At 47.3% G+C, this 15,111-nt stretch overlaps 1 protein-coding gene across 8 annotated transcripts in view; it reads left to right on the forward strand.

Moving 5' to 3' along the window:
• LOC132379859 (E3 ubiquitin ligase RNF157-like) overlaps positions 1 to 15,111 on the forward strand; it is an 88,050-nt gene that overhangs the window by 60,019 nt on the left and 12,920 nt on the right. For 6 of the 8 annotated variants that reach the window (XM_059948125.1, XM_059948124.1, XM_059948129.1 and 3 more), the window contains 4 exons: positions 730 to 962; positions 1,717 to 1,822; positions 5,651 to 5,852; positions 12,451 to 12,668. In XM_059948125.1, coding sequence (XP_059804108.1) covers positions 730 to 962; positions 1,717 to 1,822; positions 5,651 to 5,852; positions 12,451 to 12,668 — 759 coding nt within the window. The remainder of the gene's footprint in view (positions 1 to 729; positions 963 to 1,716; positions 1,823 to 5,650; positions 5,853 to 12,450; positions 12,669 to 15,111) is intronic. The other 2 variants (XM_059948128.1, XM_059948131.1) reach the window with 1 other exon arrangement.

The following is a 15,111-nucleotide window of genomic DNA, read 5'->3' on the forward strand; positions in this document are numbered from 1 at the left end:
GCTCCACCAGTGTTCCTAGCACAGGACCACAGATCTCCCCATGTGGTCCACTAGCATTCCCAATATGGTCCCACGAAGCACCTGGTACAGAACCATAGATCTCCCTGTGTGTTCCACCAGTGTCCCTTGCACAGGCTCACACATGTCCCGGTGCAGTCCCACAGATCTCCCCATGTGGTCCCATTAGTGTTCCCAGTGTGATTCCCTGGCGTTCCTGGTGTGCATTCACAGATCCCCTTATGTGATATTATCAGTATCTCAAATAGCTGTAGCGGGTGTCACCAACTGCCAACCTTTATGGTGGAGGCCCAATGTGATATGATCAGAACTCCCAGAGCTTCACATCAACTGCAAGTTTGGCCATAGGACTCTTAGCCCTTGTCCCTGGTTGATTGGAAACTGTCAGTGGTTTAATCTGACACTGGTTCCCATGACCCCACTGGTTTCTGACTGCACACGTCCCCCAATGCAGGTTCCCTGGTGCTCTCCCTGACCTTGTGCACTCTGATCTGCATCTCATCAAGCTTGGAGATAGCATCCATAACAGTAAGATGGTCACGATCCATTAGGTGAAGCACAGGTGGCCACTGGTCCCAAAAGCCACCACCTACCACCTTTCCTGATAGCTCAAGGACCAGAGATGCAGGGGTTCCTGACCACCTACCATCACTGACAGCGCGGAACAAAGGCTTCTCCAAGCAATGGTGTAAAACCTCTTTCCTTTCCCAGTCGTCAGACCCAATTCCCCATGGATACGAGGTGGTGTCTCTGCTGGAAGCACTGAATGGTCCCCTCACCCCTCCCTCGGCACCACCCCTGCGCCTGGTGAGGAATGGCCACCCTCCCTGCCCAAAGCCCCCCCTGGGGCATGATCAAAGGGCTCTTCCTGTACACACCTTATCTTCACTGGACCATGGAACTGAGAGCAAAGATGCACTCCATCTGAAGGAGAGTGAATTCATGTAAGTGACCATTTCACATCTCTCCCAACCCCTGTCCTTCTCCCTCTTCCCTACTCCTCTCCCCTTCTCCCTCTCCCTTTCCCCTCCCGCTCTCCCTTTTCCCCTCCCATCCCTCTACCCCTCCTCACTCACCCTTTTCTCTCCCTCCCCTCCATCTCCTCTTCCCTACCCCACCATCCCTACCCCTTCCTCTCCCCCACCCTTAACTCTTCTCTCCCTTTCACCCTCCCTGTCCTCTCCTTCTCCACTTCCCTGCCCTGTCCCTTCCTTCCTCTAGCCCCTCTCCTCCTTCTCCCTTCCTGTCCCCGTCCCTCTCCCCATCACTTTTTCTCCCTCTCCCCATCCCTCTCCTCTACCCTGTCCCCTCCCTCTTCATCCCTCTCCTCTCCATCCCACTCCTCTCCAACTCTCTCTTTTCCACCTCTCCATCTTCTCATCCCCTCTCCCCTTCTCCCCTCCCACTCTCCTCTTCCCTACCCCTCCCAACCTCTCCCTCTTCCTCCCCACCCCTCTTTCTTCTTCTCCCACCCCTCTTCCTCCCTTTCACCCTCCCTCTCCTCTCCTCCTTTTCCTCCTCCTATCTCCCTCTCACTTCCTGTCCCCCTCCACTTCCTCTCACTCTCCCCCTCCCTCCTCCCCTTAACTCCACTCTTCCCCTTCCCACCCTCTTCACTCCTCTCTCTTTCCCTTACACTGTCCCCTCCCTCCTTTTCCTTTGGCACACTCACAGAATTACCTTCATTGTTTTTCCAAGGTCACTCTCACAGAATTCCCCGGTGCCAGAGGAGGATGAAGAGAGGTTGGGAAGTGACAGGGAGATGCCGACATCACCAGAGACACAACTCCCTCAGGGGGTCGAGGTAACTCCCCTGATATCTCACAGAAATCTCCCCACTCCAACCCTGGGATCACCTGCAACCTCTGATCCTGGGATTATTCCTCAACACCAAAGAGTCTTTTTCTGTTGATCAGTGTCAAAAAAGCCAAATTAAATCCAATGTGATTCAATGCTGTAAAACAAAAAAAACATGAAAACTTCCGAAGGGTGAATACTTTTTATAGGCACTGTACCATCAGGGAAAGTTGTTGGAAGGTATTCTGAGGGAACAGATGTATGAGTATTTGGATAGACTTGGACTGATTAAAGATAGTCAGCATGGCTTTGTGCATGGTCGGTCATGTCTAACGGATCTTACAGAGCTTTATGAGAAAGTTGATGAAGGCAAAGCAGTGGATGTTGTCTGCATGGAATTTAGTAAGGCATTTGACAAGGTCCCACCTGGGAGGTTGGTGAAGGAGGTTCAATCGCTCAACATTCAAGATGAGGTAGTAAATTGGATTCGACATTGGCTTTGTGGGAGAAGCCAGAGAGTGATAGTAGAGGGTTGCCTCTCTGATTGGATGCCTGTGACTAGTGGAGTGCCACAAGGATCAATGCTAGACCTGTTGTTGTTCATCATCTGTGTCAAGGATCTGGATGATAATGTGGTTAACTGGATCAGCAGATTTGCAGATGACACCAAGATTGGGGGTGTGGTGGACAGCAAGGAAGGCTATCGTGGCTTACAGTGGGACCTGGACTGAAATTTGGCAGACGGAATTTAATGCAGGCAAGTACAAAGTGTTACACTTCAGTAGGACCATTCAGGGTAGGCCTTACACAGTAAATGGAGTGTGGAAGAACAAATGGATCTGGGAATGCAGGTCCATAATTCATTGAAAGTGGTGTCACATGTAGGTAGGATCTTAAAAAGAGCTTGTGGCACATTGGCCTTTATAAATCAAAGTATTGAGTAGAGGAGATTGGATGTTATGTTGAAGTTTTGTAAGACATTGTTGAGGCCTAATTTGGAATATTGTATGCAGTTTTGGTCACATACCTACAGGAAAGATTTAAATAAGATTGAAAGAATATAGAGAATATTTATAAGGGTGTTTCCAGTTCTGGAGGACCTGAGTTATAAGGAAAGATTGAATAGGTTAGAACTTTATTCCTTGTAATGTAGAAGATTAAGAGGAGATTTGATAGAGGTATACAAAATTATGAGGGGTATAGACAGAGGAAATGCAAGCAGGCTTTTTCCAATGAGGTTGGGTGGGATACAACCAAAGGTCAGGATTAAGGGTGATATGTGAAAAGTTTAAGAGGAACATGAGGGGAAACCTCTTCACTCAGAGGGTCCATAAGACATAGGAGCAGAATTACACCATTCAGCCCATCGTGTCTGCTCCGCCATTTCACCATGGCTGCTCCCAGATCCCATTCAGCCCCATACACCTGCCCTCTCACCATATCCCTTGATTCCCTGACCAATCAGGAATCTCTCAACTTCTGCTTTAAATATACCCATGGACTTGGCCTCCACTACAGTCTGTGGCAGATCATTCCACAGATTCACCACTCTTTGGCTAGAAGAAAAATCCTTCTTACTTCTGCTCTAGAAGGTCGCCCCTCAATTTTGAGACTCTAGTTCTGGATACCACCACCAGAGGAAACATCCTCTCCACGTCCATCCTAACTAATTACAACATTCAGTAGGTTTTCACTGATATTCCCTTGCTTTTATATTCTTTTCCCCTTGATATAAATGCCAACATTTCATTTGCTGCCTTTACCACAGATTCAAACTATAAATTAACCTCATGGGATCTTGCATGAGGACTCCTAAGTACCTCTGCATCTCTGATGTTTGAATTTTTTCCCCTATTTAGATAATAGCCCGCACTATTGTTCCTTTTACCAAAATGCATTATCATATATTTCCCAACACAGCATTCCATCTGTCATTTTTATGCCTGTTTTTCCAATTAGTCTAAGTCCTGAGAAATCACATTGCTTCCTCAGCATTACTTACCTCTCCAGCTGTCTTCATATCATCCACAAACTTTGCCTCAAAGCCATCAGTTCCACCATCTAAATAATTGACAAACAAAGTGAAAGTAGCGGTCCCAGTACTAACCCCTGAGGAACACCACTAGTCACTGGCAGCCAACCAGAAAAGACCCTTTTTATTCCCACTCTTTGCATCCTGCCTGTCAGCCATTCCTCTATCCATGCCAGTATATTTCCTGTAACACCATAGGATTTTATCTTCTTAAACAGCCTCTTGTGAGGTACCTTATGAAATGCCTTCTGAAAATCTAAGTAAATGACATCCACGACTTCTCCTTTGTCCTTCTTGTTTGTTACTTTCTCAAAGAATTCTAACAAATTTGGCAGACAAGATTTCCCTTTATTGAAACTATGCTGACTTTGACTTACTTTGTTATTAGTCTCCAAGTACCCAGTGACCTCGTCCTTAATAATGGGCCCTAACACTTTCCCAATCACTGAGGTTAGGCTAAGTGGCCTATAATTTCCTCTGTTTTGTCTTCCTCCCTTCTTGAGTGGAGTGACATTTGCAATTTTCCAGTCCTCCGGGATCATGCCAGAATCAAGTGATTCTTGAAAGATCATGATCAATGCATTCGTTATCTCCTCAGCAACTTCTTCCAGGTCTCTGGGATGTAGTCCATCTGGTCCAGGTCATTTTTTCCTTTGTAATCGCAATGGCACTCACTCCTGCTCTCTGACAGTCATGGACCTCTGGCATACAGCTAGTGTCTTCCAGAGTAAAGGCTGAAGCAAGGTATTAAGTTCATCTGCTATTTCTTTGTCCCGCATTGTTACCTCACCAGCATCATTTTCCAGTGGTCCAATATCAACTTTCACCTCCCTTTTATTCTTTATATAACTGAAAAAACTTTTAGTATCCTGGTTTACATTATCAGCTAGTTTGCTCTCATATTTCATCTTTTCCCTTCTTATAGCTTTTTTAGTTGCCTTTTGTTGGATTTTAAAAACTTCCCACTCATTTTTGCTACCTCATATGGGCCTTTCCTTGGCTTTTATGCAATCCTTAACTTCCTTTGTTTCCCATGGTTGTCTGGTACTGCCATTTGAGAACTATTCCCAGAAACTTCAGCCACGTGTGTTCTGCCATCATTCCCACCAGTATCTAACTCAACATCCAATCTAAGATGGCCTTTCCCTGAGAAGGCTCAAGCATAGGCTCTCTAAAAAGCATCTCGTAGGCATTCAACAAATACTCCCTCTTGCGATCGGACACCAACCTAATTTTCACAATCCCCTTGCATATTGAAGTTCCCCATTACAATTGTGTCATTACCCTTATTGCATGCCTTTTCCAGCTCCCTTTGCAAACTCAACCCCACTTCTTAGCTACTGTTTGGAGGCCTATATATGATTCCCATAATGTTTTTTTTACCCTTGCAGTTTCTTAACTCCATCCACAAAGATTCAACATTCTCTGACCCTATGACACCTCTTTCTAAAGATGTAATTCCATCTCTTACCATAAGAGCCACACTACCATCTATGCCTTCCTGCCTGTCCTTTCTATACAAAGTATATTCTTTGATGTTAAACTTCTAACTATGACCTTCTTTCAGCCTTGACTCAGTGATGTGTGAGTGGTGAGAATATAGAACAAGCTGCCAGTGCATCTGAGCTTGGTTTCCATGTTTACGAGAAGTTTGGATAAGTACATGGATGATGGGATATGGAGGGCTATGGGCCCAGTGCAGGTCGTTGGAATAGGCAGTTTAAATGGTTCAGTACAGACTAAGTGGGCTGAAGGGCCTGTTTCTGTGCTGTACTTTTCTGTGACTCTAATCTCTGACCCCAGGATCACCTGCAACATCCGACCCCAGAGAAGCAAGGGGCTTGGACTGTGATCGCTGTGGGCACTGGGGTGACTTTTGACCTCCCATTCCAGGATTCCGGAGTGACCCCTGAGAGTGAGAACGTGACCCTGTCATCTTCAGAAGTGATGGATGCTTCCTCTCACACACCCACCAATCTCTGCTCCAGCATCAGCTCTCCTGAAGGTAAGAGTCACCCTGGCCATGGGATTGCTCCCTACTCAACTCACCACACATTTCCCAGTTGTGTATGGTAACCTGCTCCTGGACTGTGAACCCATTCTAACATCCACACGCAACCATCACCCCCACACTTTCCCAACAACCCACACCTCATGCTCACACCTGGACACATGAAACCTGCACCATCTGCACTGTGACCCTATGCTAACACCCAATATAGACACACAAAATCCCCAACCCCAGCACATACCCACCATCCCTTTGCCCTCACATCCTGTACACACACATGCACATACAGACCATCCTTCTCTAGTTATTTCACTGCCATTGAGCATCTGTAGTTGTGTCACCACCACTGACTGAATGTAGTTGTGTCACTGCCACTGACAGGCTGTAGTTGTATCAACATACTGGACAGCTGTATTTATGTCCTGACGAAGGGTCTTGACCCAAAACGTTGACTGCTCATTTCAACGGATGCTGCCCAACCTGCTGAGTTCATCCAGCTTTTTCGTACATCTTAATTTGACCACAGCATCTGCAGTGTACTTTGTGTTATCCTTCTCTCCTTGTCTCTGTCTCAAGACAGAGAGGGGTAAACACAATACTAATTGTTCCAGTTGTGTGACTGTCCTGACAGGCTGTATTAGTGTTACTACACTGACGGGATGTATTAGTGTTACTACACTGACAGGCTGCATTAGTGCCACCATACTGACAGGCTTCAGTTCTGTCACCTTACTGACAGGCTGTATTTGTGTCACTACCAATGACATGCTATAGTTTTTCCACCGCCACTGCCTGTCTACAGTTGTGTCACACCCACTGACGGGCTTTAGTTGTTTCACTGCCACTGACCATCTGTAGTTGTGTCACCACCACTGACTGAATGTAGTTGTGTCACTGCCGCTGACGGGCTGTAGTTGTATCAACATACTGGACAGCTGTATTTATGTCCTGACACTGACCATCTGTAGTTGCATCACTGTACTGGGTGGCAGTAGTTGTGTCATTATAATGACAGGCTGTACTTGTGCTATCCCCACTGATAGGCTGTAGTTGTATCACCATACTGACGGGCTGTAGTTCATCCCTCAGATCCCTAATTTGCACCTAAAACCAGTGCATCCTTATTTATGATATCCAACTCTGGGAATAAGCCTCAGCCTACCTTATATATGGTGTTCACAGTGCTATGGTCCTCTGTTAGTCTCCTCTCAGACTCTGTTTGCCACATCCGTGACCATAAGATAAAGGAGCAGAATTAGGCCATTTGGCCCATAAAGTCTGCTCCACCATTTCACCTTGTCTGATCCGGTTTTCCTTTCAGTCTTAATCTCCTGCCTTCTCTCCATATCCCTTCATTAGGCCAATCAGTGTAGTATAGTCAGTTTCTAGTTTGGATAGACCCTGACCGATTTCTGGGGGACAACATCCTCAATGTACTTCCAGATGAAACTTGTAACCCCTTATATGAACTTGAAAACATCCTCATCATGAAAGACGTTCCAGTTGATGTCATCAAAGCCATCCTATAGCATGGAGACCAATTGCTTGGACCAACAGTGGACAGTTTTAACTGTGGCCACCTCTTGTTTCAGCTTCTGCCTGTACCTCGGCAGCAGCAAGATGGAGGAGTGATCCAACTTTCCAAACAGCAGGCAGAGGAGCACGTTGTAAGCATTGCAGAAGGGAGAGTAGCAATGGTCGAGTATGTTATCTCCTCGTGTGCTCACCTGGATGTGTTGACAAAACTGTGGAGAGACTTTAGGCAGTGACGCTCTATTAAAGTCACCTGCGATGATGAAGGCAGCCTCTGGGTGTGTAGTGTCCAGGGTGCTGATAGTCTCGTACAGTTCATTGAGAGCCAGGTCAGTATCAGCCTGCAGCAGAATATACACAGCGGTGATAACAGGAAAGAAACTGGCACGGTTAGAGGAATAGCTGATAGGTATGAGGCAGCAAGTGGGGATAAAAGGGGTCTTTTCTGATTGGCTGCCAGTATTCCTCAGGGTTCAGTATTGGGGTCACTACTTTTCACATTGTTTGTAAATGATTTAGATAGTGGGATTGATGGCTTTGTGGCAGAGTTTGCAGATGATACGAAGATCATAGGTGGAGGGGTAGATATGTTGAAAGGACTAGATAAGATGGATATGGAGAGGATGTTTCCTGTGGTGGGGGTATCCAAAACTAGAGGGCACAGCTTCATAATTGAGAGGCGACCTTTTAGGACAGAGCTAAAGTGGAATTTTTTTTAGCCAGAGAGTAGTGTATCTATGGAATACTCTGCCACAGAGTGCGGCAGAGGCCAAGTCCGTGGGTATGTTTAAGGTGGAAGTTGATAGTTTCCTGATCAGTCAGGACATCAAAGGATATGATGAGAAGGCAGATGTATGGGGTTGAGTGGGATCCGTGATCACCCATGATGGAATGACGGAGCAGACTCAGTGGGCTGAATGGTGTAGTTCTGCTCCTACGTGTTATGGTCTTATAGACACACCTGTATTCTGAGGCTGCCCTCTGGTCTTAGACTCCACTACAATTGGAAACATCCTCTCCACATCCACTATATCAAGTCAAGTCACTTTTATTGTCATTTCAACCATAACTGCTGGTACAGTACATAGTAAAAATGAGACAACGTTTCTTCAGGACCATGGTGTTACATGACACAGTACAAAAACTAGACTGAACTATGTAAAAAAAAAACACAGAAAAAAAAGACTGCACTAGACTACAAACCTACCCAGGACTGCATAAAGTGCACAAAACAGTGCAGGCGTTACAATAAATAATAAACAGGACAATAGGGCAGTAAGATGTCAGTCTAGGCTCTGGGTATTCAGAAGTCTGCTAGCTTGGGGGAAGAAACTGTTACATAATCTGGTTGTGAGAACCCGAATGCTTTGGTGCCTTTTCCCAGACGGCAGGAGGGAGAAGAGTTTGTATGAGGGGTGCGTAGGGTCCTTCATAATGCTGTTTGCTTTGCGGATGCAGTGTGTAGTGTAAATGTCCGTAATGGCAGGAGAAGAGACCCCGAAAATCTTCTCAGCTGACCACTATCCGCTGCAGGGTCTTGCGATCCGAGATGGTGCAATTTCCGAACCAGGTAGTGATGCATCTGCTCAGGATGCTCTCAATACAACCTCTGTAGAATGTGATGAGGATGGGGGAGGGGGTGGGAGATGGACTTTCCTCAGCCATTGCAGAAAGTAGAGATGCTGCTGGGCTTTCTTTGCTATGGAGCTGGTGTTGAGGGACCAGGTGAGATTCTGTGCCAGGTGAACACCAAGAACTCTGGTGCTCTTAACGACCTCTACCGAGGAGCTGTCGATGTTCAGTGGGGAGTGGTCGCTCCATGCCCTCCTGAAGACAACAACCATCTCTTATGTTTTGTTTACATTCAGAGACAGGTTGTTGGCTCTGCACCAATCCGTTAGCTGCTGCACCTCCTCTCTGTATGCTGACTTGTCATTCTTGCTGATGAGACCCACCATGGTCGTGTCATCGGCGAACTTGATGATGTGGTTCGAGCTGTGTGTGTTGCAGCACAGTCATAGGTCAGCAGAGTGTACAGCAGTGGACTGAGCACACAGCCCTGGGGGGCTCCTGTGCTCAGTGTGATAGTGTTGGAGAAGCCTTTCTGAATTCAATAGCTTTCAAACACGGAGGCTGTGTACAAGAAAGGCCAGAGTCACCTCTACTTCCTGAGGAGACTGAGGTCCTTTGGAGTGTGCAGGGCTTTCCTTCACAAGTTCTACCAGTCTGTTGTCGCCAGTCCAATCTTCTATGTGGTGGTGTGCTGGGGCAACGGCATCAACACGGGTGATGCCAACAGGCTCAATAAACTGACTAGGAAGTCTGGCTGTTATAGGAGTCAAACTGGACACACTGGAGGCTGTGGTAGAACAAAGGACCTGAAGGAAAATCCTGGCCAATGTTTCTCACCATCTGCATGCCACCTTGGCTGAACAGATGAGCGCTTTTAGTAATAGACTGAGACAACTGCACTCTCCAAGGAGTGCTGTATGAGGTCATTCTTACCCTCAGCCATTAGGCTCTATAATGAGTCAACCTATAGCCAATGACCCCCTCTTGTTAGACTGTTTGAGGGAACTTATTTTTTAATTCTTTCTTGCACCTTTTCTAGTATTTGTGTATCTGTATACTTGTATTGCTATGTGACACTGTAATTTCCTTTGGGATCAATAAGGTATCTATCAATCTACGTACCTACAGGCCCAGGGCCATTTAATGCTCTTTGTATGACAAGCCTTTCAATCGTGGAATAACTTTGTGAACTTCCTTTGAACCCTCTCCAATAGCAGCACATTCTTTCTCAGATAAGGGACCTAGAACTGCTCAAAGTACTCCCGTGTGATGTACTAGTGCTTTATAGCGCCTCAATATAACATAGAAACATAGAAATCCTACAGCACAATACAGGCCCTTCGGCACACAAAGTTGACATGCCGAAACATGTCCCTACCTTAGAAATTGCTAGGCTTACCTATAGCCCTCTATTTTTCTAAGCTCCATGTACCTATCCAAAAGTCTCTTAAAAGACCCTGTTATGTCCACCTCCACCACCATTGCCAGCAGCCCATTCCACACACATCCTTGCTTTTAAATTCTAGTCCTCTCGAAATTAAACCTAACAGTAAATTTGCCTTCCTCACCACTGACTCAACCTGCAAATTAACCTTTAGGGAATCCTGCACAAGGATTCCAAAGTCCCTTTGCACTTTAGATTTTTGAATTTTCTCTCCATGTAGAAAATAATCTACCCTTTTATTTCTTCTACCGAAGTGCATTCCCAACACTATGTTCCATCTGCCACTTCTTTGCCCATTCTCCTAATCTGGCTAAGTCTTTCTGCAGCCTCTTTGCTTCCTCAAAACTACCTGCCCCTCCACCTTAGCATCTTTTGCAAACTTGGCCACAAAGCCATCAATTCCATCAATCAAGTCATTGACATAAAACATAAAAAGTAGTCCCAACACAGACCCCTGTGGAACACCACGAGTCACTGGTAGCCAGCCAGAAAAGGATCCTTTTATTCCCACTCTTTGCCTCCTGCCAATCAGCTAGTGCTTTATTTCTACTCGTATTTTTCCTATAATACCATGGGCTCATAACTTGTTAAGCTGCCTCATTTGTGGCACCTTGTCAAAGACCTTCAGAAAATCCAGTATACAATATTCACTGATTCTCCTTTGTCTTTCCTGCTTGTTATTTCTTCAAAGAATTTGAACAGATTTGTCAAGCAAGATTTTCCCTTGAGGAACCATGCTGACTATTGCCTATTTTGTCATGTGTCTTCAAGTACCTCAAAACCACATCCTTAACAGTTGGCTGCAACATTTTCCCATCTACTGAGGCCAGACTAACTAGTATATACTTTCCTTTTTTCTGCCTCTCTCCCTTCTAGAAGAGTGGAGTAATATTTGCAGTTTTCCATTCCTCCTGAACCATGCCAAAATCGATTGATTCTTGAAAGATCATTTCTAATGCCCCCTCAATCTCTTCAGCCTTCTTTTTCAGAAGCCTGCGGTGTAAACCATCTGGACCAGTTGATTTATCTGCCTTCAGACCTTTCTGTTTCCCAAGCACCTTCCCCCTAGTAATGGTAGCTTCACAACATTTGCTCCTGACACTCTCAAACTTCTGGTATACTGCTAGTGCCTTCCACAGTGAAGACTGATGCAAGATACTTATTCAGTTCATCCTCCATTTCCTTGTCCCCCATTACTTCCTCGCCAGCATAATTTTCCAGAAGGTATCTACTCTTGACTTTCTTTTACACTTCATGTATATGAAGAAACTTTTAGTATCCTCTTTAACATTATTGGGTAGCTTACCTTTGTATTCCATCTTTTCCTTCTTAACAAGCCCATTTGATCCAACTTCCCCTTACTGAAGTCCTCCAATCGAGGCAACATCCTGGTGAATCTCTCCAGGACAACCACAGCTGTTCTGTAGTGCAGAGACCAGGATTGCACACAGTCTAACCAGTGTTTGTAAAGTTGCCACCTGATGTCCGAGCCCTTTCACTCTCTGCTCTGACCTACAAAGGCAAGCATGCCTCTGTTCACCATCATCCCTTCATTCCCAACCATTTGCTGTGTGAGTTCTCACTGTGCCTCTCTGTACAGATTGTGGTGTTATACTTTTTGCTGGCTCTGGATCACAGGTATGGTACTGTTGGATCGCGACTGGGTCCTTCCCATTCTGCACGTTAGTCACAGTGTGGAAACTGGATCCACCTGACCATCAACAACGTGCTAACACTGATCAGATAATCTTCTTATCACACCCTTCCCACTCATACACCACTACGTACATCTGGCATTTGGCAGGATCTCAATCTCTCTCTAGGATATTCCCATCCTTACCTGCTCTCCATCCCAACCCTGCCTCACTTTCTCCAAGCATATCTCTCTCTATCTTTCTCTCTCTATCCATCCAGCTCTCTCCTCCATCTTATCTAACTATGTCACTCTTTCTCTCTCTCTCTGATTTTTGCAACCTTGCTGTTGTTCTCCCTCTGTCTCTGGAATACTCACACTCTCCCTGTCCTGGTCTCCCCCCACGACAGACCCTGGCAGCAGCCTGGCACAGAGCGTGATGTCAATGGCCTCCTCCCAGCTCAGCACTGACACAATCTCCTCCATGTCAGGCTCCTACCTGGCCAACGGAGCCGACAGTCTGGCAGACTGCGATCCTGAGGACTGTCTCACCCTGCCTTCAGCAGAGGAAGAGGAGAGGGATGAGAATGAGGAGGAGGAAGAGGATGGAGAGGAACAAGAGGAGGAGGTGAGTCTTGCTGTTATTTCACTGGACAGGGATCCCCACTGCCTAGGCAATTGGTCTAGAAACAGGGGCAGAGACCTCTGACTGAAAGCAGCAAAGAGGATCTCAGCCCCCCTCCCCACCGAACACACCTTCAGCCCTCTGGTCATAGCGAGACCATTCATCCAAGGGAAGGAATGTCCTGCTGTTGTTGTTCAAGACCTTGGTGAAACCACACCAAGAATACTGTGGGCAGTTTTGGTATTCTGATCAGAAGAAAGATGTTCTTGCAGAGTGTTTTCATTCCACTGATCCCTGGAATTGGAACTGGTTTATTATCGTCACATGTGCTGAGATACAGAAAAAAGTTTGTCTTGTAAACTCTTCATACAGATTGGATTATTATGCAGTGCAGAGGTAAAACAATAACAGATTGCAGAATGAAGTGTTACAATGACAGAGAAAGTGCAGTACAGCCAGACAATAAAATTCAAGATCATAAAGAGATAGATTCTGAGATCAGGAGTCCATTTAATCATTAGAGGGAAACATTCCACAGTCTTAAAACAGGAACATGTGTACTGCCCACTACCCTCCCCCACAACCCCGCGCCCCTGCCTGGAGTCAATGAATAGCTCTTCTGTTTTGCTGACTGAGAGAAAGATGATTGTTGTAACACCAGGACACTAAGCTATTTCTCTCTCCTTCTTCATTGTAGCTCATGGCTATTTGAGATGACTCCTCGCTTACCGTCCACCACCCCATGCTCATGTCCACCACCCCTCGCTCCCGTGCACCTCCCCTTCGCTCCCGTCCATCCCCCTTCGCTCCCGTCCATCCCCCTTCGCTCCCACCCATCCCCCTTCGCTCCCGTTCATCGCCACTTTGCTCCCGTCCATCACCCCTTCGCTCCCGTCCATCGCCCCTTCGTTCCCCTCCATTGCCCCCTCGCTCCCATCCATCGCCCCCTTGCTCTCATCCATCGCCCCCTCGCTCCCATCCATCGCCCCCTCGCTCCCATCCATCGCCCCCTCGCTCCCATCCATCGCCCCCTCGCTCCCATCCATCGCCCCCTCGCACCCATCCATCGCCCCTTCGCTCGTCCATCGCCCCTTCGCTCCAGTCCATCGCCCCTTCGCTCCCGTCCATCGCCCCTTCCTTCCTGTCCATCGCCCCTTCCTTCCTGTCCATCGCCCCTTCCTTCCTGTCCATCGCCCCCTCGCACCCATCCATCGCCCCTTCGCTCCAGTCCATCGCCCCTTCGCTCCAGTCCATCGCCCCTTCGCTCCCGTCCATCGCCCCTTCATTCCTGTCCATCGCCCCCTCGCTCCCATCCATCACCACTCGCTCCCGTCCATCGCCCCTTCGCTCCAGTCCATCGCCCCTTCGCTCCAGTCCATCGCCCCTTCGCTCCCGTCCATCGCCCCTTCATTCCTGTCCATCGCCCCCTCACTCCCATCCATCACCACTCACTCCCGTCCACCGCCACACCCTTACCGTCCACTGCCCCATGCTTACCATCCACCACCCCACGCTTACTGTCCACTGCCCCTTTTTTTATACAGAATATCATTATTACTTATTCAGTGCTATAAATACAATCCAGTGACTAACAATTACTTTACTACAAATAAACAATACACATTAAACTAAAATGTTTCCATCTCTGTCAATGATGGTAATTGTCTCCCCCCACCCAGAGCCCAATGGCCCCGGAATGTCTCTACGGTCACCATGGCCAGTGGGTGTTCCTTCTCAATATTTACCCGGGCATGAACATTCCCTCTAAACATCGCTAGATAGTCTACTCGGGCAGACCTCCCACCGCCTGTTTCCAAGACCCTCGGATGGCTGACTTCACCAGCCCCAGGAGCAAGGTGACAAGGACATCCTCATCCCTCCATGCCCTCTCCTTACTAGATGACTGTATATAAATAGGGATGGGCTAAAATGCAACCAGAAGGCGAGAAGTAGCCCATGCAGATACGCAAAAAGGGGCTGCAGCCTCACACACTCCATGTACATGTGGTACCTGGTCTCCTCCATCCCACAGAAGTGATATGCAGCTGGGAGATCCATGTACAAACTAATGAACTTATTGCAGGACACTGCTCTATGCAGCTGCCTCCACCAGAGATCCCCCAGGTGCATGGGAAGAATTCCCATGGAAAGGGATTTCCACTGGGGACCTCCCTCACCTCCAGGTGGAAAGACCGACCGCCATGGCATGTTGGAATGGTGGACAAGGGCTAGGAAGTGGAGAGTGTGGAGCAACGGCCCATACAGATACCTCCTACTTGTATCCCTGAATGGGATTGTGGGTATCAAGAAGAGACAGCTCAAGTTGTGTGGACTTGGCTCTCGGATAAGCTTGCGGGGCCTGGGCCCCACAAGCAGCTCAGCCTGAGTTGTTCTTCACACCTGAGCCACACCGGCATTCATTGAGGTAGGGCAAGGGTCAGCCAGG

This window comes from Hypanus sabinus, chromosome 23, assembly GCF_030144855.1.
Source record: "Hypanus sabinus isolate sHypSab1 chromosome 23, sHypSab1.hap1, whole genome shotgun sequence".
Classification (NCBI taxonomy): Eukaryota; Metazoa; Chordata; class Chondrichthyes; order Myliobatiformes; family Dasyatidae; genus Hypanus; species Hypanus sabinus.